The 27,689-nt window shown below is 36.9% G+C and overlaps 1 protein-coding gene and 1 long non-coding RNA gene across 11 annotated transcripts in view; one reads left to right on the top strand and one right to left on the bottom strand.

Moving 5' to 3' along the window:
* Positions 1–25,185, top strand: part of RORA (RAR related orphan receptor A) — a 410,146-nt gene extending 384,961 nt beyond the window's left edge. For 7 of the 8 annotated variants that reach the window (XM_027466152.3, XM_027466153.3, XM_072043271.1 and 4 more), the window contains 8 exons: positions 3,056–3,197; positions 4,575–4,970; positions 8,138–8,259; positions 9,691–9,823; positions 10,587–10,694; positions 12,165–12,275; positions 13,441–13,553; positions 14,787–25,185. In XM_027466152.3, the coding sequence (XP_027321953.1) occupies positions 3,056–3,197; positions 4,575–4,970; positions 8,138–8,259; positions 9,691–9,823; positions 10,587–10,694; positions 12,165–12,275; positions 13,441–13,553; positions 14,787–14,951 (1,290 nt within the window). In that variant the 3' untranslated portion in view covers positions 14,952–25,185. The remainder of the gene's footprint in view (positions 1–3,055; positions 3,198–4,574; positions 4,971–8,137; positions 8,260–9,690; positions 9,824–10,586; positions 10,695–12,164; positions 12,276–13,440; positions 13,554–14,786) is intronic. The other variant, XM_038185245.2, reaches the window with a different exon arrangement.
* Positions 101–27,657, bottom strand: LOC113844831 (uncharacterized). Of its 3 annotated transcripts, XR_011811894.1 has the most exons (6): positions 27,476–27,617; positions 26,364–26,452; positions 13,853–13,921; positions 10,941–11,022; positions 557–618; positions 101–450 (listed from the first exon to the last, which is right to left on the bottom strand). It is a non-coding gene; the product is annotated as an uncharacterized lncRNA (long non-coding RNA). The 3 variants fall into 3 exon arrangements; XR_011811893.1 differs by having other exon boundaries at positions 101–618; positions 27,476–27,657; XR_003499784.3 differs by lacking the exons at positions 101–450; positions 557–618 and having other exon boundaries at positions 10,771–11,022; positions 27,476–27,644.
* Positions 27,658–27,689: the final 32 nt, after the last annotated feature.

Below are 27,689 nucleotides of genomic sequence, written 5' to 3'. Positions count from 1 at the left end.
CAGAGATGAGGCTATGGCTTGTAATCTGCTCCTCTCTTCTTCTGGCACTGTGTTAATACAGCTACATAAATAGGGAGACAGGCAAAGCTCAATGATGCCTCATCAAAATCAGCTGGCTCTTTATTCTGACATCAGAAGGCGGCAGGGCTCCACGCACTCACAGACACTCTGATACCAGAGACCTTGGCTTAGCCCATGCCATCAGTCAGAGCGGTGTAACGTAGTGATATTTGTCTAGAGCAGGAGTAGTTTTGTTTGATCAAGAGGGGTCCAGTCTGCCTGTGGCCCATTACGCAATTGCGTGAATTTCAAATAATGGCTATGAACATCCATGCAATTAAGGGTATGTGGCCTGGGCTGGTTTGCATAATGATTGAATGTATACACGTGTACCAAACATGCATACACCTCCTCCTTCCTGGTGGAAAAATTATAGCTAGCTCTGTGCCTCTGGCAAAAGAGAGAAAATAGAACAACACAATTTAGTGTCTTTCCTTCTCTTCTTCTCAGAAAATGAAATTAAAAAAAAAAAAAAAAGGAAAGAAACTATATTTACCCACAGAAGTCTCCTCTAAATAGGGGCTTCCCTTTACCTTTAGAGATACGAGATACCAGGGACTGTCAAAAGGTTAGAGAAATCACCGATAAATGACAGCAGCATACAACATAGAAGAATTTTGCAATTAAAAAACCTTCAGTTTAACTTTCTTAATTCCACCTCAAATCTCACATGTTTCTGAGCTCTAGACAAGTTTAAATTCACTTCTAAAATTTGAGGCAAGGTTTTGTGTTGTTTTTGTTTTGTTTTGTTTTGTTTGGGTTTTTTTTTGCTTTAGCTACTGCTGATGTTTTCAACATGCCTACGCAATACTGTATGGTTTGTTTTTAAAAGCACTCTACTACATCTCTGATTTGTAAAGTGCAAGTGCTTTTAAAGGCCCCAGTTTGAGGCAGTTCTGCTCTATTGAAAATATAGCTTCAAGCTGTAACTTAGCTGATATATTGTACACTAAAATGCATTGAGCAGCTGTGTCTCTAGGGAAAATCTGGAAGAAGCAAAAAACTCAATATTTTCTCCATTATAATACTAAAAATAATCCTCAGGTTGACACGAATATTCTTAACAGAGAGAAATATGCCTAATTGGCAATACAGACACAGCACAGGTACCAGCCAGAAGAAAAAGCAGAGATCTTTGAGGCCAGGTTCTTTGTAGATATTGATAAAACTGGTTTACAGGGTGTCAGTGGGGCAGAAGATGTAATACAGTTAATATACGAGCATGTCATTCAGTGCAACTGTTGAAGTGTTTAGAGAACTGAATCTTCTAAAGCACTGATAATGCAGAGATGCAGAACCTTGAGTTCTGCATCTGCATCTAAGTCATCGCTCAAGTTGATCCCTAAGCCTGTTTTTCCAGTGAATCGCATTGTCCTTATATGCGTAGTTGCATTGGAGTGCCAGGCTTCAATAAGGGTGCTAACAGAACTGGAAATTAAGCTGTCTACTTATCTGAGACTTTGTTCCTCCAGAGAGATCAGTCATGATGTTGGAATGATGCCTAAACGTTTCCTTGGTTTTATTTCATGTTTTCTGTAGGGTAAAATGCATTCAATTGGAGCTCAGCATGTGCTGCAATACTTTCAGCCTCAGTGACAATTACTTCACTATTGATAAATATTAGTTGAAGTTCAATTAGATAAAACAGACCAGAATAAATGGTATGAGAAAAAGTATAAGAAAACGGGATTAAAGAAGGCATCTTAAGTTCCCTCTCTTTTTCTTTTTTTTTTTATATATTTCATGTTTCCCCAGTAGAGCTTTAATAAAGGAGACGTAACTGATGAAAACTAGTACCCTCCTCAAAAGATGGAGCATATGGCTTTATCTCAGCATTTTGTCATTCTTCTGTCTGCGGGAAGTTTCTTACTTATCATGCAAAAGTCCTTCTTGTTTATTTCACCAAGTGTCTGGACAGAGTGTGCATGTGCTGAGAGACTCCAGAATGTGGTCCTTGAATAAATAAAAGATTGGTAAAAGTCCAACTTTAATTAAAGGGTGCCCAGCCTTTCTGAGGAAGTATTTTCTTTGCAGCGGTGTTAATTAATCCATTATGTGGCAACATAAAACTAAAATACTGTGCTCACTGATCTCAAATGCCTCTTTAGAATGACTACATCTTTTCAGAATCCCTGTGAAGTAGGTATTACACACATACCAGCTTACGTTTGGGCAGTCTGTGGCAAAAAGATGAAATGAACTTCAAAACAAGCAGCTGGCATAGTGATTACTAACATGCCATTCTCGTGGAAAGAACTAACTTCTAACTACTGCACAACCTTCCCGAGTTAGCTTTCTTTGGAGGTGGACCTGCCCATTGTCGTTGATTCAAAAAAGAGAAAACAAATACATAAAATCTGTTGCAGCTCCCCCCCACCCCCACCTGAAACTCTTCACTGAGTTGAACAAAAACTCATTTGTCAGCATCAAACTAATTTTAAATGTATATACATTAAAGTTTTGTTCTCTATAGAGGCAGTTGCTCGGTATCGTGCTCTATTTTTAAACACGTACATATGTTGATGAGGCTGAACATCAGTGTGCTACTGTCATCTCCAAGAGCAGAACAGGCTATCAGCTGTTGAATTAATTAGCTGTTGAATCCTTCCTATTTTAATACCCATGCTGACCCAAGAAAGGTAGGAAATGAAGGAAATTTAGGTTTATAATTATCTCATTTGGAAATAATTGGTGTACAGTGTTATTGTACATCACATGGAATCTGTGAAATCAGTGAAAAAAAATGCAATTCCTTTATGTGTCGTAACACTTTTTTAATAGTTGTTTCATACAGCTTACTCAGTTTACTGTTTTTTGTTTATTTTGGGGGGATGACACAACACAAACAAAAACTCTTCCTTTAGTTGACTATAGGACACCTGAACTTCATTCTCAGTTAGGTATGCTTCCTTCCTGAGTCTTTATTCACTCCATCAGTTAACAGCTTCTTGACTTGTATTACACAATTCTATTGCAGTTCTATTTGCAATTCTAGGGCTTTTTCAGAAGGAGTCAGCAAAGCAATGCTACATACTCCTGTCCTCGTCAGAAGAACTGTTTGATTGACCGAACCAGTAGAAACCGCTGCCAACACTGTAGATTACAGAAATGCCTTGCTGTGGGGATGTCTCGAGATGGTAAGCTCTGATAACCCACAATTTAATTGCAAAAAGCAAAACAGTATTTAGTATACTGTGTGTTCAACTGAAGCAACATTAAGGTTTAAGTTACTGGATATCAACCTGATAGCTGAGATCATTGGGTGGTTTTATGTTATACATTTAGATAAATACATATAAATTAGGGCATGTATGAATACTTTTTTTCCTACTCATCTGTTGTAGATTCCAGCTAAGGGTTTTGCCTTTGGTCACGTTAAGATGCAGTTTTTAGTATTAACGTTAATACTACCTCTATGCATTCATTCCAATTTAAGTGACATACTGTTGTTGCAAGTAATGGTCTGCCATACTTAAACAGATCAGAACTGGTTTAGAATAAATACAGAAGTTAAATGCATATATAGTGAATACTGGAAAAAAATCAGAGAGAAAATCGTTGTTTCTTCAAACCTGTGTTGTAGTGTTTGTTTTTTAATGGTACATTTCTGAAGAAAATGTGTTCTAGTGCAGTTACTATTAAGCTCAAAGTTACACCTAGTGTAAAGATGCAAATCTACCTCTCAGTAAAATGCAAGCTTACGTTACTCTATTAGAACTGAATTTGCAGCTGATATTTGTATACCTCCTCCACAGGTGTAATGAGGCTGCCATCACTTAGACAATTTCAAGATTTAACTGAGTCTTTTCCCCTGAAATAGTGACAGCAATGTTGCATGTTATACGCACACATGTGCATTACTGTATGTACATCAGGCCCGAATAAGGAAATAGTTTTCAGATTATGTGTACTTCTTAAAATAAATTTTCTTTTTTTTTTTTATTGGGTATGAAACTAAAAATCTGAAATGGTTGACCATGTAATGAAATGACGAGTTCATCTAACGCATTTGCTTTCCTCTAGAAGGAAAAAAAGGTGGTAACCATCTTATTAAACTGTGAGGCTTTAACAGCTGACACAGGTCCCAGAAATCACGTAACATATTCTTAGGACTTACGAATATATTCTGGCAGGAATTGGACATTTCATCTCAGACAAGCATAGTACTTTGTAGCTTCTGCTTTTCTAGGTGGAATTTGAATGCTTAAGGGATACGTGGTCAACTTCAGTGGATATATAAGAAAATATTTTAGGCACAGAAATGGAAAGATAATAAATCAAGCTAAAACAGTAACTTCTAATGGTCAATTTAAGTAGTATGCTAAAACGGTGTTTTAAAGAGTACATGATGCTGTTATATTACCAGTAATTGACAGAAGTGATTCTCAGGTCTGCCCATCTTGCTGATTTAGCTTTTATACTGTCTCCTTCAGTATAGTTTTTAAAGACCCAAGACAAATAAAATGCAGTAGTGGATTTATAGAAATGAAATGTCTTGTGTGTCTGTATTTCAGCTGTAAAGTTTGGTCGAATGTCAAAAAAGCAGAGGGACAGCCTGTATGCGGAGGTACAGAAACATCGAATGCAGCAGCAGCAGCGAGATCATCAGCAGCAACCAGGAGAGGCAGAACCACTAACACCAACATACAATATCACCACCAACGGGTTAACAGAGCTACATGATGACCTCAGTAATTACATTGATGGGCATACCCCTGAAGGTAGCAAAGCAGACTCTGCAGTTAGCAGCTTCTACTTAGACATACAACCTTCTCCAGATCAGTCGGGTCTTGATATTAATGGAATCAAACCAGAACCAATATGTGACTACACACCAGCATCGGGCTTCTTCCCTTATTGTTCTTTTACAAATGGGGAGACCTCTCCAACTGTGTCCATGGCAGAATTAGGTAATGAGAGAGAAAAACTTCCATTGTAATTGTCTTGATAGTGTCCTTTGGATTAAAATGACACATTTAGCCAGGTGATAGTGAGAATGCTGTTTCAGGACAGCTGTGAGCATGTATGGGCATTCTTCTGTGAAGTGCACAATACCCTAATCATGGTTGAACACATTACAGAAGTGTTACAGGTCAGATCTAGTAATGTTGCTTTTGTTTTCAATTCTTGTAATAGTACCTTCTGAATACTGATGAACAATCTAATTTTTAATTCTGAGCAACAAGAGTATTTATTTAATTGAAGATTTATTTTTGAATGTCTTATCTTCCTTTTTTACTAAGTAAATACCGTATTTTCTAATGACAAGTCATGATTTTCTAATATGAAAAGTCAGTGGATTTTCTTCCACTGTTTACCTGTAGCTGGGATATACAGAAAACATTAATGTAATCTGAGGGCAGTTCTCTTTTCCAGTGGTTGAAGAGAATCTGGACTCAGATACTTCAGAAAAATTTTCAGTGGAGCATGTTTGGATAATTTCCCTAAGATCCATATAATGACCACATTAATTAGGACATTTTATTTCAAACCTTTCACTCAGTGATTACAGTAGGGCTGAATTCCACAACTCTTACTTATCAATATCTGACTTAAATTAGAGAGCACTGAGTCAAGTAGTCAAAAGTGAACTAGAACAGGACATTAGAGAAGCCGCTTTAAGATGCCTATTTATTCCATTAATAAACAACCTAAAAACTGAAACAATCAGGTATTCCAAAAGTAACTTTTTCTCTTGCTATTTTTTTGTTTAGTGGCAAGCATATGATAAAAATATTCTGCTGGTTTTACTTTCATTTACATTCTCCAAGTACCTTCAGTTACAGATAAAGTCAAAATGAGAAGAAAAATAGGATAAAGGCTATTTTACTGGCTTTGTCTCACTCGCTGGTTGTTAAAATTCTTGTGGGAATTAGTAAAAGATCAACATTAAACCTATATTATAAAGAAAGGGATTTTCCTTCTTAGGCCAGGTGTTGAGTTTGGAACCCTTTAGTAAAATGAGTTTGTTGTATTGCTTACCTTTATTTACACAGTGCTTGCATTTAAGCCTCGTGGAACGTGATTTGGGTGCCCAGCATTGACATTGCCAAACAATGTCTGAAGAATGTTTGTCTTCCAGACTAAGGTTTCAATTTAGGAAGGTGTGGCTGTTCAATGAAAGTATTTAGGTGTGTGCTTAAATATGGTCTAGAACTGAGGCTAAAGTTAGTGAATAACATGGTAAAATTTCACCTTCTGTATCCTGCAAGGGCATATGAATAATGCTGTCAGATGCTGCTAGTGAAAGTAAAAGAGTAAATGGTAAATGTTTTAAGTACACACTTGTAAACAAAATTTGTACTGAAATACATGAAAGCGATGATAATAACAAAAGTATTAACTACCTTATGTTGTAGATTGTTGATTGTTCAGGTAGCAAATACAATCTGATTTTAGATATTATTTTAAACCAAACTATTAATGCAATAAGTACTAAACAGATTGATCAGTCCAGCAGCTCAATTTGTGAAGAGTTGGGATAGGGTGTTATTAAGCAAAGCAAATTTCACAGAAGACCTGACACTCGCGTCCTTTAGGATATCATGTAGTTCTTGATCACCATTCTTTTTCACTTTCATAGAATCACAGAATGGTTTGGGTCGGAAGGGACCTTAAAGACCACCTAGTTCCAACCCCCTGCCTGGACCCCTGCAGGGACACTTCCCACCAAACCAGGTCACCCAAAGCCCCATCCAACGTGGCTTTGGGCACTTCCAGGGATGGGGCATCCACAGCTTCCATGGGTAGCCTGTTCCAGAATCTCACCACCCTCAGAGTAAAGAATTTCTTCCTAGTATCTAATTTACATCTACTCTTAGTTTAAAATCATTACCACTTGTCCTGTCAGTGTACATCCTGGCAAAGAGACTCGCCCCGTCTTCCTTGTAGGTTCATTTTAGTTACTGGAAAGACATACTGTGGTCTCCCCAGAATTTTCTGTTCTCCAGGTTGAACATTCCCAACTCCCTGTCTTCATAGGAGAGGTGCTCCAGCCCTTTGAGCATCTTATTGGTCCTCCTCTGGACCTGTTCCAAGACTGGACCTGGTCCACGTCTTCCTTGGGCTGGGGACCCTGCAGCTGAACCCAGTACTGCAGGTGGGGTCTCACAAGAGCAGAGTAGAGGGGGAGAATCAACTGGCTGGTCACACTTCTTTTGATGCAGCCCAGGGTATGGTTGGCTTTCTGGGCTGCAAGCACACATTGCCAACTCATGTTGTATTAATTTCATCTACCCTTACCCACAAGTGCAGAGCTATTCTCAATCCACTCATCACCCAGTCTCTACTCATGTTTGGGATTGCCCCGACACAGGTGCAGCCCCTTGCACTTGGCACTACAAGCCTTCCCAGTCAGTGATGGCCTAACTTGAAAAAGCACTGACTGCAGAACTGTGAGACAAGGCACTAGGCCTCTACTTGTTATGTGCTAAAATACATGTCAAGAGACAAGACAGAAAAGAAGATTTCTAAGTCTGAACAGTACTTCACAGTATAATTCTTAGTCCAGGTTTCAAAGCTGACTTAAAAGCAGGAAGGCCGCTTACTGAATTTGCAGTAGTTTGAATGCTCTCTGGTTTCACTAAATTTTGCCTTTACTTTTCAAGTTTTTTGATCTTGCAGGCTTTCTTTGCACCCACTGCTGTGTAAGTAAGAAGTTTGTCCCCAGTACAATTTTCTTTATTTAAAAATAAATTCAAGTTCACCTAAACATCTTACAAACTAGTGAAAGGACTATACTTGGTGTTCCTGCATTCAAATCTCAGAACTGCATTGTGTGCGTGTGTTATGTGTGTATGTGCATGTGCAGAGTGCCCTCTAATGGATGCTGTGGGCCCCTGAGGAGCTGGGCCAGGTATGTTAAGATCCAGAATTCTGCTTTGTTTACCGTGAGTCAGTTAGCAGTTTGCATTAATTTATTGTTGTGAAGAAAAATCCAAGGAGATCTGAAATGAAAGCGTTCTAACAGCTAACCTTTCCCCACCTCCTACTTGCAAATGGAGTATGTTAGTTTCCTCATGTCTGAAGGTATAGCTTTGCATTTTTAATGTGTATAACTTTTTGGTCTTTCTTTTAGAACATCTTGCACAGAATATTTCCAAGTCTCATATGGAAACTTGCCAGTACTTGAGAGAAGAGCTACAGCAGATAACATGGCAGACTTTTCTTCAGGAAGAAATTGAGAACTATCAGAACAAGGTATAAAAGCGTGCCGTAGTTTGGCATGCTTTTTCTAAAGCATGGTATTCCCATAACACACTGCAAAATTCACTTTTTCACTGCTTTCTGTTTACTATCAGGAATATACATTTGTGTGTTTTCAAAACAAAACAAAACAAACAGTACTAGAGCCTAAATGAGTATGGCAGGAAATACTTTGCATTTGTGATTGTTATAAGTACAGGAAAAGATAAAGCTTCCCAAACATATTTGTCTCTTATTGATAAACAGATAACAAACCAGCATTTTTTTTCACTCCTAAATGACATGTTATTTACTCTTCTTAGTTTGTAATCACCCCTATTATCCAAATAAATAAATAAATAAATAAATAAAAATCAGTTGAAACCATCAAGTTGTAACTGTAGAGTTCTTTACAGCTGATCTGTAAAATAGTCATCAATACGAGGACATGCATGAATCTTGGATTGGAGTGTCTTACTCATTTTCCATTCCTATCCAATAATCAAGAACCTGAATAGCAGTCAGTCAAAAAGCCTGTTGGCTTCTTTGACGCTTTCTTGTTTTGCATGGTATATTTCCTTTTGAGGTTATAAACACAGAACTCATCAGATTTCCCACCTTCATTGCCAGGGTTGGATCCCTGATTCATTCTACAGCTGTCACAGTGTTTCAGATTTACCTATAGAATAGCATCAGAATGCTTGCCATGCCTCCAGTAGGTATTGTAAGTTTTAATCCCTGTTTGTATTTTCATTATGCCTTCCATCCACGTACTACTACCAAATGGATACTTTTGGAAAACTATCTTGAGAGTCACTACTAAAGCACACTGTTCTTTGAATTTATTTTTCATTTCCACAAAAAAATACTTAACCTTTAGGAATATTTTTTTCCACTTGTTAGATAATCTCATCCTGAATTATTATTAACATAAGAGAAATTCACTAATTGCATGCTGCCTTTATGTCATTCACAAGATGATCTTCATATACGTATACTTTATATGTATCCTTATGAAGACCAGCTTGTTAGGTAATTCATGTTCTGTAATAATAAATGAATAAAAACAGAAGTTGATAGGAAAAACGTGATTATGCAGTGCTAGAGTCAATTGGTATTTTCTTTTGATGCAGTGAGTAACAGTCCCACTGAAATCACCAGAATTATTACAGTTGGAGATTTTTTGGCTTATGAACTAAAAATATTGCAACCTGGATCTCTCTGCCATCACTGAAGAAGTTTTACATGTTTGCATTTTCACTCATCTTCATGAGGCTTTTTCTTTGAGGTTAACGTCCCTTTTGTTATAAGCAGACTGTAGCCAGGATTGCTGGAGAGAATTCACTCCACTTTGATTTTCAGCTCAGTTTTACTTTATGAAAATGGGCTTTCCAAACGTTAAAACCTTAATTAGTAACTTCTCAATTTTTCTTCTTTCTCAAACAGCAAAGGGAGGTAATGTGGCAGTTATGCGCAGTCAAAATAACAGAAGCTATACAGTATGTAGTGGAATTTGCCAAACGCATTGATGGCTTTATGGAACTGTGTCAAAATGATCAAATTGTGCTTTTAAAAGCAGGTATGTGGGTCAATTTTAAGGTCTGCTTCTATTAGTTTTGACTGAGGAAAGTGCTAGCTGTATACAGTTATTATGTATACATATATACATATGTTGTACAATGATAATTTAAAATACTACAAGAACAAACGTACAAATTCTGTGTGTCTTCTGTTTGAAATACTATGTTTTCTTGGTTACTCTGGATGGAATGAGTTCCATTTAGTGGAAGATGTATGCTGCCAATGCAGGGGGGTTGGAACTAGATGATGTTTAAGGTCCCTTCCAACTCAAACCATTCTATGATGAGTTCCAGTCTATGTATGAAATTTTCATTATGAACAAAGGGAGCAATAAGTGTGTAAGGATGAAGAAGTTGGATTAATTTTTTTGATTTGGCGTACTAACAGTGAATAACATATTTGTAGGTAAAAATCCAGATTGTTCTACACAAGATGTTGTAGAAGTAATGCAGATTACTTGGACAAAGCTGTTAAAGCTTCATGAGCATAATCTAAATGAACTGCTTTGACTTCAGAGACTTCATTATTCTAATGAAAAATATTTATTAGGATTAACTAAGTTGCTTTTACAAAAAGTTCTAAAGGGGTTTATGGGAATTATGTTAATTGTACTATCAAATCGAACTATTCTTTGTTGCACTACAGAAACCTACTACTCTACTCAATCTATACTGAAGGCAGAACATTTTGAAGTTTTTGAATCCTCACTTGCAACTGAAGTCTCTACTTAAATAGTCAAACATACATTGTTTCTGTTTTAGGGTCTTTAGAGGTTGTGTTCATCAGAATGTGCCGTGCCTTTGACTCCCAGAACAACACAGTCTACTTTGATGGCAAGTATGCTAGCCCAGAGGTTTTCAAGTCCTTAGGTAAGGAAATGTCAAGTGTTGCATTTTAAACCACAGAATAAAAACAATAAGGTAGAAGAGCAAGAGAGACAGCTGCCTTGAAAAAATCAGCTTGTAGTATTCAAATAAAAAGAGAGTTGAAAAGCTCAAACTGCTTATTTTGTAAACAATCGTGCTGGCTCTGTTTGAAGCCAAGCTGATTTCAGGAGTTAAAACAGCTTAACTCCATGCAGCAAAGGATTGTTGGTGTTAAAATCCATCATGTACCTTAGATCAGGGTAGATCTGTTTGGACACACTTGTGAAGAACAAGCTCAGATTTCATAATCCCTTGTAAAGTTTGATGTATCCTGTTGAAAAAAAAAAAAAAAGAAACTTTAAGTCTCTTTTGGATACACTGACATTACTGCTTTGAAGTTGTTAATAGTGCCTTGTAATATGCAAAATCTAGTTATTTGCAAGTAAAATATTGTAAATATTTTTTTTAATTAAACCATACCGTAGCAATTTTTTTAAACTTCTATTTTTAAAAGGATGCATTTAATTGGGTATAAATTTGGGATGTAAGCCATTTTAGAGGGCAGTGAAAAATGGCAGTGACAATATGGCAGAAGAATACCATACAGTTAATGAAGTATTCCATGCCTTTCTAAAATACCTCAAGGTACAAAGTCTCAGTGCAAACAATTCAGAGAATGCAGTATCAGATGTGGGCCTCTACCTGCTACTAGATCCAATGAAACATTACTTTCATCTGTTACCAACTACACCCAGAAATTTAAGCTGGGTTGGGGGCTGAGATCTGCAGAGGAGAACCCTATTCCAACAGAGGTTGCAGTCCCTTTCAAAGCAGGGCTCAGCTTTTGTGAACTGCGTAACAGCATGTGTAACAGCAGCAGTAACCTGACTTACACCTGTGTGAGCAAGAGAATGGATGAAAGGAGACACAGTTCTTTTTCTGCATGAAAAGCTTTCAGACCCTGGCTTCTCCTTTTGCTCCTGCATGTATCTTGTATGCCTTTCTCCCCTCCCTCTTCTGTGTGCTCAATATTATTGAAATCAGCATTTTTCAAGTACACATTTAAAACATCCAGTCCACAGTAACATGAGAAAGTTTCATTTAGAATGGCAACAAAGCCAAACTAATTTTGAGTTCAAAAATGGCTTGGTTTTCATCTGTATTTTCCCCAAAAGAACAACAAGATAAAATGTACAAAGCCTTCAGAATACTGGGTACCAGGGTGTGGGGGACTTGTGGGACTAGGTTAAATTGGTAAATAAATAAATAAATAAAATAGGGTGAATAGGTTAAAAAAAAAAACAGGCATGAATGAGATCTCAATATCATTACTCAACAGTCCTTAAGGGGAAGAATGTTCACTCATGAAGTATTTTACACCCATGTTGCACCTTCATCAGAATATATCAGCAACTGTGTAGCTTTGAAATGGTTTTAAACAATTTGGCATGAGCTGCACCTTCTTTTTGGCAGGTTGTGAAGACTTCATTAGTTTTGTGTTTGAATTTGGAAAAAGTTTGTGTTCTATGCACCTGACAGAAGATGAGATAGCTTTGTTTTCTGCATTTGTTTTAATGTCAGCAGGTAAGAGAAAAAGTATTGCTCTAGGTTTCTACGGTAGAGTTCATTTTCATTTTGAAGTATCTTTTAATGGTAAAGCTAAGACTATCAGACAGCATGAAATGTCAACATTGTTTTGGTCCCTCATGACCTATTTTTTTCATAAATATATTTAAAACATAAATTTAAGAACAAATCAAGTTGGAAATTCTAATCTAAACCCATGTTTTCTAATGTTTCTCCTTGTTGTTGATATAGCTTCTTCACAAAAGCTTAAATGCATGTTGATTGAGATCACCAGGGCGATCTAGGTGGGACAGGCAGAACATGGACAGCATTGAATTGATATAGTCAACTGCCAGTGTGTGTGAGTGTGCAGCTGTAGCAGAATTGTCACAAGCACGTGATAAAATATGTTTTTTTCTGAGATTATTATCTCAAACAGATTCACACAGTACTCCAGGTACTGGGAAGACATATTAAGTTGGGTGAAATAGGATACCACTTGAGAAAGTCAGTTTGTGTTTGGCATAAGACCAAAGGAAATACAGTCTTTTTTTAAACTGCAGTATAGTGGACTCAGCAGTATGTGTTGGAAGAGTCTATTAGCAACAGTGAGTTTATTGACTCCATCATAAATATATTTTTATGCTATTTGCCGTGATGGAAGTATGTTTGCCCTTTGTCTTAGTATTTAAGCTACAGAATCCCTCAGTTCTGCCACACTGGCTGTTGCAGGTAATCCTTCATTTCTGCTAGGAAGTTTAGGAGCACTTTTTGAATAGCTTAATATTGCTTCTGATTTTTCTGTATGTCACTGTAGGTCTAAGCAAAGAGATCCACTCCAACTGCTTGTTCATTGTGTAATCTATTCATTTCCCACTAAAAAGTTGCTAGCTTCGTTTTGTAAACACCCTGCATTTTAAAGACCTTATTAGCAAATAATTAATAAAGCTTATTCAGATATGCAGCACTCTTCTTATTGAGGGCTTTATAAAAGTATTTTTAAATGGAGGTAATAAATGTATTCCAAAACCTATGAATTTTAAAACTCATTTCTTACGTAAGAATGTTAAATTGTAAGGAAGATTGCAAACAGGAAATACAAATTTGCAATAGAATTAGTATTTCTTGGTGCAATGTGATGGATGTACGCAGTACTAGAGGTGTTAACTCCATTTGTATTTAGATCGTTCATGGCTCCAGGAGAAGGTAAAAATTGAAAAACTCCAACAGAAGATCCAGCTAGCACTTCAGCACGTCCTACAGAAGAACCACCGAGAAGATGGAATTCTAACAAAGGTATGAATCATACTGTGCCATGTCACGACTGTGAAAGTACACTTTCTTATGAACAATGTAAAAGCTTTTATTCGTTTACTAAACCATACTTTAGTGTGGTTTACTAAAGTATGGTTTAGTAAATGCATAAATGCAAAATGAAAATGAAAACCCATCAACGTTTTTATTCTACTTGTCCTAAACAACATTTCTGCCATGCAGAACACTATTTCAGTTTTCCAATATGCAGGCCTTGATCTTCATGAAACCTCTGTCTGCATGACAACTAGGTTGTGACAAGACACAATATCCAAACTAACCTTGTTTCTCAGCATTCCGTGAGTTCCCCACACAGTCTTTTTCTCATCAGTTTTTCCAAATCTTGATGGCTAGGGAGGAGAAAAGAGATAGTAAATACTATTATGTTAATCTAAAGTATCATCACATAAGTTTTCAAAAATTCAAAGGCAGTGTGATGTTTTAAAAAAAAAAAAAAGTGAAAACCAGGGGAAGGACAGGCACTTCCTTGCAGACTTAGTTCCTTGTTGTTCATGCTTAGTTTAACACCATGGAATTAATTACAACAAGCAGGATGTTACAGCCCAGTATAAAGTCTAGACTTTCCAGACTGTCCTCATTTCAAGTCCTAGCTTATATCATCCTTTTCCCAGCATATACTTTAGATACCTTTGTTAGAAGGTTCCAGTGCTTTTGTACAAATATGTACTTAGTAAGTTCAATGACCGCTCTAGCCATATTTTTGAGTACAGATTTTTCTGATCTTTCCTTTATGACAATTTCATTTTACCTTTATTGGGCATAAATGTAAATAGCCTGATCTATTATACTGCCATTTCCCTATATAATACAGTGGGTTTAAGAGCTATCAGCCATGCCTTCTTCCAAGGGAGTAGCTAAGTAGCATGAATAAAGGTCCAGACAGGTAATAGTTCCATATCAATCTGGTGCTCATGGTATTGCCTAGATACTAGGCAAGTAATACATTTTCCTAGCGACTTCAAGGAAAGATTCTTTCACAAATAGTATTCATACATTACTTGATAGCATTTTAGTGGCTTCCCCCTTTTCCTTTTTATTAAATCTGACATACCATACTCAGCCACTACTATGCTTCTGAAATGTCACTGTTAAGGTAAACAACTGAAGTGAATTCCGTATGTTTGAGAGAGCTCTGATCCTAAGGAGGCCTGGTTCTATGTATGACTCTGTGACTTCTGTTCATTTTTTTTACAGTTAATATGCAAAGTGTCTACTTTAAGAGCACTGTGCGGACGACATACAGAAAAGCTTATGGCATTTAAAGCAATATACCCAGACATTGTACGACTTCATTTTCCTCCACTTTACAAGGAGTTGTTCACTTCAGAATTTGAGCCAGCGATGCAAATTGATGGGTAAACGTATCACCTAAGCACTTCTAGAATGTCTGAAGTACAAACATTAAAACAAAAGAAAGGAAAAGAGAAAAAAAAAAAAAAGAAAAAAAGAAAACCAAGACACTTTATATGGCCCTGCACAGACCTAGGGAGCCAACACACTGCACATCTCTTGGCAGTCGGGGTCAGGCGAAGGATGGGAAACAATGAAACAAAGTTGAACTTGTTTTTCTCATGCATATGATTTCCATTATGCCTACAAATATGGACCCTTTTTCTGTCTCAGCTTCTCAATCCTTGACCTCTGTTTACACAGACTGAGGGTACTAATATCAGAAGGTTGTTTTCTCTTGTAGTTCACTGCCCAGACTTCTGACAGAACAATCAATTTGTTGATCAGAACAGAGAGTCCACCTAGTAATCAGCGACTGGTGTGCATTGCAGAGATTTCAGCATCAGTTTGCACAACTTGCTCATTGTTTCATGAAGGACGATTTTTTTCACCTACCACTGTTTGCCAGTAGACAGAACGGCATGAAAAGGGTCCATAGCAATAGCAACAATAGCATTATAATATATTACAGGGTAAATGGGCATGAAGACTATATATAGCAAAAGAGATATTGTTTATATATTGTTTTAATTAATATAAAATGTAGTTACTGGTATAGCTTTTCTTGTTGAATTGATAAGGCACTTTCATTTTGCACCTTTTTCTTTAAATTAAATGCTAGCGTGTTCATTGTTGTGTTGCATGTGCACCAGAAATTCAAGTTTAACTGAAAAAGGTTTTTGGCAGGTACTGGTACATTGGGAGGTATTTATGCTGCTGTTTTCCATGTTACTTTTAAAGAGAGGCTGGTCATATCCTGAAATGGTTACACAGATTTTTTTTTTAAGAGTTAGAAAATAATGAAAAGTTTCTAAATTAAAATCAGCTTTTCAACTGTTAATTTAAAATGTACTTTTGTTTTCAAATCTTTCAAACCTGGATGTTTAAAATTATATGCCAAGATTCAGATTTAGGCACACAAGTCAAAAGCCTCATTTTCAAAGGTGCTGAGTTTCCTTGGACAAAGTTATCTTAAGCAATTACAGATCACTTACAGATAGAATAAACCTTCACCCTTGAAAATCAGACTGTTAACAAAGTGTGCAAAGCCCAACATAAACCCAGGTTTGAAGGGATTTACTTAAGTCTGTATCTACAGTAAAAGTATGTGTATGACATGTATGTGGAAAATTGATTTTTAGACATAATATTACATACTTTTTACTCCATTTTGTAAACAATGCCTTCAAACTCCAAACTCTATCCTATCAAAATCCACAGGATGTTTGGTTTTGGCTTCAGTGAGATTAGACAATGACCCATGTTCTTCAAACATCCACCAGTTCAATTTAAAGTAGCTGAACAGAATTGCTCTCTTTATTTAAATCGATGCACTTTAAAGTTTATCACATGAGAACAGACCAATAAAATAAGGGTACGCTGTTGCTAGAAAACATTGTTTTGGACTCTGTTTAATGCCTGGAAATCACAAATACCGTAAATCTACATTCTGGCATTTTGAAGTTGTGATTCCTGCATTGCGTAACCAACTGATAAGCCAAATCTTGCCATCTTTATTAATACGTTACCATTCTCTTTACATATAGTACTGTCTCTGAGTAAATGCAGCAAGATACAGAAATTAAATTAGTTCTGAAGGGAACATATCCACACTAAACCACATCACAAAATAAACTGTGGCTTATTGCACCAGAGGTGCGTAACTGCTTTTGGATGAGATGAGTACACACAACCAGATGTCTTATAGACCTGTACAAATTAAGTTTATGATGAAGTACATATGAAAAAAAAATAGGACTTTAAAAAAGAGAAAAAACCCACAATGCACTCCACCACTTCAATTTCCAAAGATAATAAATTGCTTACATACAGTCATTGAAAATAACATTGAATTGAACAGAAGCACACTGAAGTCTAACCATTTTAAAAGAAGAACTAGGACAGCAGATCATTACAAGCAAAACAGAGATTTATTCTGTGATTTGAATGTTTCCTTTGGGGTCAAATTGAGCCATTCAGCCATGACCTCTCAAAGTTGTTTTTTTTCGTCAGGGAACCTTGTAGATAGCACTGGATAGCACTTGGCTATCATTCCTCTATATGGGGTGAAAGCAGGGAGAGGTGGACAGGAACACTTGCAGCTTTGTGAGCACCAGGATGGAGGCCAGAGAGCTGTCCTTGTGCTGTGCCATCCTGCCCGCTCCCAGCCCAGCACACGCTCTCTGCAATCTCACTGATACCTTTTCCTAGAATCATTGTTTACTTTATTGGAGTAACTGGCATGATACGGTACTTTGATTCCAGTATGTGTTCCTACTTTTAAACCAACATTTTTAACTAACAAATGTTTTCTGAATGTGACCAGCCTGAGGTGCTAGTCCTTTAAAGATCAACTAAACTTAATTGCAGTGTCAACTAATGAGTAATGAAGTAAGACTTGTACTTTTTTAGAGAGTGAGATACAACTCCTGTTTCTGAAAATAAGTAGACTACGAGGCAATTGGGATTAATTTTCAGTCACATCATTAACCTATCTTTTCCTGATGAATATTAGTACTTTACCAGGCCTTTAGACGCCAATGGTTTTGTTCAGTATCTAGTTCAGAGTATTTATACCCATAAGTCACTGACAACACAGAATTTGGGAGCATTTAATAATAAAATGCATAATCATAGAAGGGTTCCTAATAAGGCCTTAACTGAAAGCCTGTTACATCTAGAATTGGCTTGTGCCATGATCTCCCAGGTTATGCAGCACCTACACACTGCTGTTTTTCACAGCGGGAGCTCCTGTGTACTAGCACCTTGTCAAACCAGGCTGTGCATACACACCCCAAGGAAGTCTGCTTTCCTGATCACAGTTAGCAGCCACTTGGCAGTAAAATATTACTGGCTTTGTCTCGCTTGGTAGAGACAAGGAAAAAAGAGATACGGCCATGGCAGATGTACTGAAAAGACGGCAGTTGCCACAGGGGCTGTTATGAAAGGGGATGTAGACTAGCCTCAGTGCGGCTGGCCGGAATGCCTGCCATGTGAGAACCTGACGCGGCAGAGGAAGTGCACTCTGCACAACTCTGGGACTGTGGCCTGGTGTCAGACAATCAACAGACTATTCAGTTAAAAACCATACTGGGGGGCAGTGGATATTCACAAGTATCTTCATGATCTGCCCAGCTGACTACAAACAAAAACATGAGGATAGCTGAAGATAAAGAAGTAACATACTGCTCTTGAATGATCCATTCATTGAGGTCTGCAAAGAGACTTTTTATTGGGCATAACTATCCACAGAGATATTTTCTGGCTTTCTAGAAAAGAGTATAGTATACTGTCATTTGGACGGCCCTAACATACTTCAGCATCTCTAACATTGTTTGGTTTTTAAAAACTATGGGATGAGGTGAAAAGGGAGGCTGTTTTTAAGTTTGGTTGTTCTTTATTAAAGCTTATCTATCTTAGTATGGATACCAAGATATCTGTGTGTGTATGTGCACCTGTGTGTGTGAGAGAGAGTACTGTTGTGCGCACATGAATATATGCGTGGGTGCGTGTGAGTGGCTGCTTCTAGGCTCTTAAGTGTCAATGAAAAAAAATGTATTGAAAATACTTAAGACAAAAACAGAAGGTGGAAAAAAGATTTATTCTATACAAAGCCTTGTCTGGACCACTTTAGAGAGACTTCTATTTTTTTAACCCTTCTATAAATATTTGATGGCACTTGAAATATTCCTGCAATAAAATGTGATTTGTGTAAACATTAAAAAAAAAAAAAAAGATTTTGTAATGTGAAACAATGAAAGAAAGTAATGTAATTTTTCTAAAAAACAAAAAAAAAACACAAATGAACGAACTTTGTATTATTTTCTTGATGGAATTTGTCTATTTGTCTTTGGAAAACTTTTTATTTCATTGAATGTGCCATAGTAGAGGTGTGTGTTTCTTTTTCTTTCTTTTCTTCATTTTTTACATTGTAGATTTAAGGAATAGCTGTGTTCCGACATTCCAAAATGCAAGATGACATAGCGGTCATGATTAAAAGGTTTGATTAGTAAGCTTCAATCATTGTTGCTTTTTTTGCACATGTTCTTCATTCCTCTACAGTGCAATATGTACATAGAGCACTTGCGGGTGTAACCTTGATCCCTCAGGGAAAAATACATATTTGTACAGGATTTTTTTTGCCTTTTTTTTTTTTTTTTTTTTTTTTGCTAAGGAATGTCGATTGAATCACTTGTCTGTTGTTGAGGGGCAGCCAGATAATAATCCTAAACCACTGTCACAAAACATTGACTGTTTAATAATTTTGTGCCCTTTGATTATTTAAAAAGAAAAATAAAAGTTATTTTCTGACAGTTCTTTGTGCTGATTGGTGAAAAAAAGGGTAAATATATAAGCACCTTATGATTGACTTAACTGTGAATGACAATCCATCTTGTTATCAACAACGGAGGCCCTATCATTTTGGAGCTGGGGTTAAGAGTCAGAAACTAATGTGCTCAGGGATCTTCTAAAACTCTTCAACAGGGTGGCCAGTACTACTGGTGGGACAAATTACTTTAAAAAGAAAAAAAAAAAAAAAAAGCTAGTATTTCTTCCCTTCCCCTTTCCCTCTCTCCCCCAGGCACAAGAGAACTGGATAGATTTTTATTTTTTTTTAACTAAATGCTCTATGTGTGCCTCGTTCTATGACTCAGTTTTGCAATCTATCTGCTCCTTGGTCTTTATTTTCTTCCAAACAATATTACTCCAAACAATTGCAAAGGTTTTGCAATTATATTTTAGCTAATAAATGAATGCTGATCCATTAATAGATCATGATGGAAATTTAATTTCAATAACCTCTGGACGTTATTATAATCATAGGACTTTTTCCAGGTGAATTTCTGTGTTTTGCAATATAAAATGGGTTTTCAGTATTTAAATTGTCAAAGAAAACAGATCAGTTTATAATAGTACAATATGAATGAAAATGCAATGATCAGGTTTTGGCAGTAAAGTCACATAGAATACAAGAACAGTAATTCAGACCTTGTCTGTCATTATCACTTATGCTTCATGGTAAAGCAAAAAACCTGACAGGAAAGAAACACTAAGGCTGAAGTCAGTCATTTTCGTATCTAGTACATCAATTTCAAATGATCACAACAGTAGCAAAAACCAGCAGTGTCTAGTAAGTCTCTAAGTGCCAAATTGTATGATTCTGGAAGCCTATCACAATTAGTTTTCTTTTGTGGCCTCACATTCTTTTGAAAATGCAAGTAGGAAAGTAAATAAGCAACTATGGCCAAAATGAGCAAGATTTCAAGACTGGTTAGATCAGGAAGAGAGTGAATTTCTCTATCAAACATCTTTTTTTCTTGCAAAAAGCATCAGTTCTCCAGTATCTTAAGTTAGTAAGTTTGTTTTGTTTTCCACTGGGTCTGTGGCTTCCAGTTGTTTACTTGATCTTACATATAATCATTAGGGAAACCTTTCTTAACATTTTGCAAGCTGATGGTCCAGTTTAGCTTGGAATGGCCTTCTAAGGCTTACAACTGCTAAGTAAGTATGACCTCCTGATTAGCTTGTGTTCTGGCAATGTCACCAGAAGAAAATCACTATTGCTGATTCTCAACAGAAATCCTCCTATTCATACTTGCTGATCAATTAAATATACTATTAATACTCGCAGTCTACACAATGTATTAACTATGTAGCGGGGTGATCCAAACATTACAGTATCTTCTTTTGGGCTCTAAGGATTGACATAGATGTTCCCCAGTCTGTACTTGATGAACAGGTTGCCAGTACAAGCTGTGCAAACAGTATATGATTTTTTCCAGCAAATTCTTGAAGTCTCCAAAGTAGATAAATTTACTAATGTCAGTGTCAGAAACAGCATTTATCATCCAATATCCCAAAATAAGAAGTAATTAGCTTTTGAGTAGTCAGTATCCGAAATTCTACCTGTGCTAGCTCATTTTGATTGCACAGAGGAAACATTTTTATTTTCCTTAGCTAGAGAAATGTAACTACTAGAATTATTTTTTTATTATTAATACTAATATTTATTACTTTAAACATTGCATTCCATCAATGTATTTGAATATTAACCTCCTATTTTCTTTTTGCATAAATATTTGTCAGTAAATCATTTGGTGGAAATGAGGGCAAATGCATAAGGATACCAAATACAACAACAAAAAGAGAAGTTTTAAAATCTGAATGAGTTATTTATTTAAAAATCACTGAGTATGTGCTTTAATCCTAGTACTGTGTTAGTAGCTCACTAAATAATGCTAAGTCACTGGACTTGAGGGGAAAATATGTAACGTTTAGGTTAATATACAGTCTATCTTTGGAACTTTATTCAGGTACTAAATAGAATTTTAACATCAAAGTAAAAGCTGTATTCTACCTATTTCACACGTAACATTGCTCTTTATCTTGTCTTTTGTTTGTTTGCCTTTATCATCGGTAGAATATAGCAATAACTTTATAGCAATAAGTAGGCTATCCAAATAAGAAAAAACATGATAAAGGCTTCAGATCAATACTCATGGGTTCAATCCTTCTGCCACAATATTCATTTCTTTGTCTTCCCTCAGAATTTCATTACTTCTTCAAGCTGACCTTCACAATCAAGTTGTTCAACTTGATATGTGACACCACACCTTTTTGTTAACACCTGCATGTTTTCAGTGTTCCTATGTCCTTTGTGTACTTGTTTTCCTGCAAGTCAGTGTTTCTCAAGCTTTCTGAAAGCACAGTCGCTCTGGGCTATATTTCTTCATAGAGCTCTATGTGTTGGAATTAACTTAGTTTTCCTGAGGTAGGGAGTGAGAACCAGGTGTAATTACTGGCCGCCTTGCCCAACTAAAGCAACTGAGCTGCTGCTGGGTGTTCAGCAGTAACTCCATGGCTACCACAAGCACAGGCAGCCAACAGCCAGTTCTTGCAGCCCCTTCATGCCCGGGGAGCTGAGCTGCATCCACTAAGTAGGATGAGTTCCCCGGCCAGCACAGTGCGTCTGTTTGTGCTGGTGAACAGAGCTGCTACGATTCACATAGAACCGAGCTGTGTGAGCCTGACAGAGTGTTTTGATAATAATCTAAACACTTGGGCAACTTTTAATGGTTGTGACTTTCAGTTTGAGAAACACTAACCTAAATTACCCCACAGAGTCTTAATGTAGATGCATAAACTTTACAGGAATTTGCAATCTGTAATGCTGTCATTTCTAATGCAGAGAATTCATAAGCAATACAGTGAATTTTATTTCACAAAAAGGCATACGTACTGTACACCTTTCTAAATCCAAAATGTTCCTCATTTCTACATTGATTTAGAAACAAGTTACAAAACAGTGGTGAATATTTGAAATATTAGGACATTAACTGGCTGCTTCTTTATATGTAACTGTACTGTCTGCCTGCTCCTTTTCTGGAGATGTGTTTTTGTATTGGATGTTTGGGCCAATGGGAGGCTTCAAGCTACAATGTATTTTCCCAGTTTAAATATATTTAACATATGACAAACCCCAGACAAGGCTTTTTAAAATGTATAAAGAACTGCAGTGTTAGGTGGTTTATTTGCAAACTGTTTTCAATGTTGTCCATTTTTATGGCACCTTTAACAATATTCTTGTTTCCAAAGTACAAAAAAGGTTAAAAAATACTCTAGCCATAACTGAATGTCAAGCAATAAAAACAAATGACTTTTTGTGCATAGATTTAAAAGAAATACAAGTTTTAGACATCTGCATGTAAATGCAATCTCTTGTTTACTGCTTTCTTAAACTTGAGCAACTGATTCCTTATTTTACTACTAATTTAAGGACTTGTAATGGCCTGTAAACATTTTATCTTGCTCTATTCTTTCAACTCTAACTTCGTCTCTGCTTTGGAGTCATAATATTTAATGTTGTTCTGCTCACCTCTATACAGTTAACTTTTTGCTTTCATTCTGTATAGATAAAGTTATACTATAAACAGCCTACACAGTGCAAATATTTATCTGTTTATCAAATACCACATTATGCTGTATAATATCTGTTTTACTATATAATCTATTTTAGACATAGCTGTTTAGAACTAGAGTGTGCTATTTTTGTGTTTTTCTGATGTGTGGTGCTAGATAAGTTACTTTTGTGAACAAAAGCAAACAAACCCCTTTTATTCCTAGACAATACCACCTTTGGGTCTTGTTAATTTCACTGAGTATAACTATATATAAATATATATATATTTGTGTATATATATATATATACACCTACATATGCCCAACAAGTACCTGTATCAGAGTACAAGATTTGGGACATGGTTTTCTCTTTAAATGCATAGTGTCATTATATAAATTATTCTATAGTATATTTAATAAGGAGAAAATTACTTCACCGGTACAGATACTTGATATCAAATGTAGAATTTTCTTCTACATTATTAACATTACTAAAAACGTTCTGTCCAGCTTGTTACCCTTTTGGTTAATAAATCAGTCTGCCTGTATTGTATCAGAAACAAGAAAAGAATCAAATCTAGCAGTATAAACTATTTACAATATGCTGTCTGTCTGAAAGGGAGGTAGTTATTTGGCTTGTTTGTAGATATCTATCTTCTTGTGGCATCTGATATTTATAGATGTTATTCTGATGGGTGCCTTCCTCCCTCTTCACATTAAATAGGATCTGTACACACTCAAACCGCAGATGTTACTAGGCTATGCCTACACAATTAACTCCAGTTACTGTAAATAGGAATTTTCTGTAAATCTTCGATGATAGATCGATGGCTAAATTCAGTCCTTGGGTATGCTTTATAAATCACGCATACATATCTGAGGACAGCCACTAGCAACTAAAGTTAATTAAGGAGTGGAATTCGCAACATTTGTCAGGTCTGGGGGTTTTGTTTTTATTTTTCATATATACCTTAATTTACATAGTCATGTACCCTTAAAAGTATTCTTATCCCCTGTTCCTTTCATTCTAGATACTGTTTTCGTGTTAATTCTTAAAAACCAATGGATATCAAATATCTAACTAAGGAGGTAATTAACCTTTTAAATATTTATTAGAATTTTTCTGTAATATTACTGAATTTATAAGATCTTTAGCAAAGATTTTTGAGCAATTTATTAAATACAATTGTTTCTGTTTACTGCACTTTTTGATAATAGAAGGTAGTGAATTTTAAAGCCATGATTCTTGGCTTCCATGCACTGCTTTTATACCCTCAATTCAAGGAATATATATATATAAATAATTTTTTTTAAACAGCAAACATACTGTTGTCCTAAAAATAAATACAAACTTTACTGCACCGTGCATATATTTTCATAAGTGGAATGTTTAATTGCAAACACTATCAGGATAATTATAAAAACCTCTTGAAGCTACAATCTTATTTAAATACAAGCCATGACAATTTTATTTTCCCTTGTTGATTTAAGTCACCTTTTGATATTTTCAAAAAGAAAAGGAGTCGCTCTTAAATTTGTATGTACTAACTTATACGTAATGCTAGGAACACGTTCTCCCTATTGTTTTAATTTTAATAGTTTGATATATTTATGCAAAACCATTTGGTTAATATATTTTCCCTGTTGACTAAATGTTCAACGTAACAAAATGAGAATAAATGATGATTTCAAATATACGTCAGTTTGAGGATTAAGCACATGAACTTCAAAAACCTCGTTGAGTGATATGCTCAAATTTCTGTAAATACACACAACTTCAAATGAAACTATACTGTACATGTAAATGTATGCCGTCTGTTATGTGTACAGTATGTATAAATTCCTTTTCTAGCCACCATTAAACGTAAGCCATCAAGAGGAATACTAAAGTGGTATTGTACTAAACCTTTGCTAATGATCTTTACCCAATCACTTAACTTTTCACTTTCATGGACCTTTCCAATTCACTCTTACGATAGCCTGCTTATATTCAAGTTTGTTATTTTACTCAGTCCCGAAAAAAAGTATTTTGATTCATTTTGTAAATATGACTGTAAAAATAAGAGATTTAATGTTGTCTTTTAAATACTCCAATTTTCATTCTAATATGAATGTTGTTATATTGTACTTAGAAACTGTACCTTTAATATTACATTACCTTTATTAAGTGCATTGAACACATCGATTTTAGATGTGCTTTATGTACTGTTATCCTGTAATAAAACTTCAGCTTCTAATGGAAAAATCTGTCTTGACTCTTTTTGTTAGTAAAATCTTGTGTTTTTCTGTATTTTGATATGTATTAGGTTAATCTCAAGAGATCAACAATTACAAAATTAGGCTGTGCTTTCAGGCACATATATCAAGAGGTTTTTGTAATGTAAATCAAAAACACTTGATGGCAGGGAAATTAGAAGACTCCCCAACACCTTTTAAGCTCCCCTTTCGGCTAAGAAGAGCATGAACATCCTCAGATTTATTTTGGATCAGTCTAGCTTCCCTATCCTTGAAAGTGTCTTCTTTAACATCACAGTTCGCTGCGTCAAGTGCACCATACAAGAAATCTGGCTTAAAAACTAACCAGTGAATTTGGAGATTACACTTTGGGCTAGTTCTGAAAGAGGATTCATGGATCAAAACTGAAGTTTTAGTATTATTTAGTCATGAAAATTCAAAGTTGCAGCTCCCCTCTGTTGTGCTAACTTGGGGGCACCTTTGATTTCTATCTTAAGACTTCAGGCATGTAAAATTCTCTTTGTACCTCTAGCCAGCAATGCCTCAGTCTTGGCAGAACTTTAACAGATCAGTATTAATTTGCCTGACAATAATCCAGAATTAGTTATTAGCATTCTTCTTTGAAGCACTGCATCTGGAAGCCTTCACCTACATATTGAATCTCCAAGAAAAAAATGATGGAAGCCATTGCTCTCCTAGAGCAAGTGCTAAGTAGTGCCATTTGTTCTTGGGCAAACTCAATGGCTTAAGCACTCTCTGAGACACTGGAATTCCAAGTTTAATTTTCTCATCCTCAGGATGTGATTTCTGCCCAATCTCTTCATTTGCAGGAGATGACACTAGCCACTGGACGAACTAGCCACTGATATGTTAGGCAACATCCATTCAAAGTAAAACAAAAGAAATTACTGTGAAATGAGAGACAATCTATGGACTCCCATGTCTGCCAGTAACAAAAGCTGAACTGTAGGCTAGGATCTGGTGGCTTTGAATGTGTCCTGGTGCTCACATTTATGTCACAGAAATAGAAAAACCATGTTTATAAAGTATATCACTTCAAGGAAGAAAAAAAAAAAAAAAGGAAAGTGCAGGCTTTAGGGAGATGCCAGACTGAAGTTTGACTTAACTTGACACATTCACAACCTGGGCAAGTCTTCTAATCATTGTGCTAAGTAACTGCCACCATACCTGAGCTTTGAAGTAAGATTACTCCTCATAAGGCTACCTCCAAGAATGGACTCTGGGAGACTCCAGTGAGAAATAAAACCTTTCTGCCTCTGAGACAAAAAAAAAAAAAAAGCGCAAAATTAAAATCAGACCATTTTCTTAATGCTGAACTGCAAACTAGAGACTCCTTGGTTGGTGGGTTTGGACAAAGACTCACAGAATGGTTTGGATTGGAAGGGGCCTTAAAGACTACCTAGTTCCAACCCCTGCCATGGGCAGGGTCACCTCCCACCTGACCAGTTTACCCAAAGCCCCATCCAACCTGGCCTTAAGCAGTTCCAGGGAAGGGGTATCCATAGCTTCCCTGGGCAACCTGTTCCTCACCATACCCAGAATAAGGAATTTCTTCCAAATATCTGATCTACTTCTACCCTCTTTTAAAACCATTAACCCTCGTCCTATCAGCACACATCCTACCAAAGACAATTTCCCCATCTTTCTTGTAGGCCCCCTTCAACCATGGCAAGGACGCACTGCGGTCTGCCCAGAGCCTTCTCTGTTGCAGACTGACCAGCCCCAGCTCTCTCAGCCTGTCTTCATAGCCCTTTGATCATCTTCGTGGCCCTCCTCTCTGCTACTGGACCCCTGGACCCGGATGCAGTACTCTCGAAAATTCTGAATCCTCACAATATAGATAGGCATTTGTATATAATCGCCAGAGTTTTAGTTACAGGACTAGGTGCTCTGAATACTTTGACCGCTACAATATGCAGTTTCCTCTTCATTTCTGCATCGGTAGAGCTGTGAAGAGGATCACTTTTTCTTATAAAACCACAAGTGAATGACTTTCTGTGATGTAAATCTACAGCTACTAAAAACATTTGAACTCACTATTTTACCACACTGGGAAGCCTCATCATCAGAAAATTTAAAAAAGGGTGGAGGGGGAGCAGATTTTGTGGCTCTGCCCTGCTGCTACCAAGTAACCCAGGGAATAACCCTGCGAGATTGAAAACCCAGGGTTTTCAATGGTGGCGCAGCCACCACCGTGAGGCGCCTCGGCCCTCACACGCGGCCAAACCCCCTGAGGGCCCAACCGCCCGGCAGAGCCCGGCCCGGCCGCCTCATCGCACCTGAGGCGGGCACAGGCGCCTCGAGGCGCCCGGTTCCCGGTCAGGGCCACACCGTAGCGAAGGCCGTGGAGGCGGGTGCGAGCCCCGGAGCAGCCCCTCAGCCGCACCTCCGGCCCGACCCCGCGCCCTCGCCGCGGCGGCGCCTGCCACAAGATGGCCGCCGGCAGCCCACCGCCCGCCCGCGCCTACGCCGCCATTGGCTGGCTCGGCGCAG

Source organism: Anas platyrhynchos, chromosome 11, assembly GCF_047663525.1.
Source record: "Anas platyrhynchos isolate ZD024472 breed Pekin duck chromosome 11, IASCAAS_PekinDuck_T2T, whole genome shotgun sequence".
Lineage (NCBI taxonomy): Eukaryota > Metazoa > Chordata > Aves > Anseriformes > Anatidae > Anas > Anas platyrhynchos.
This window is presented reverse-complemented; position numbering and strand designations above follow the sequence as displayed.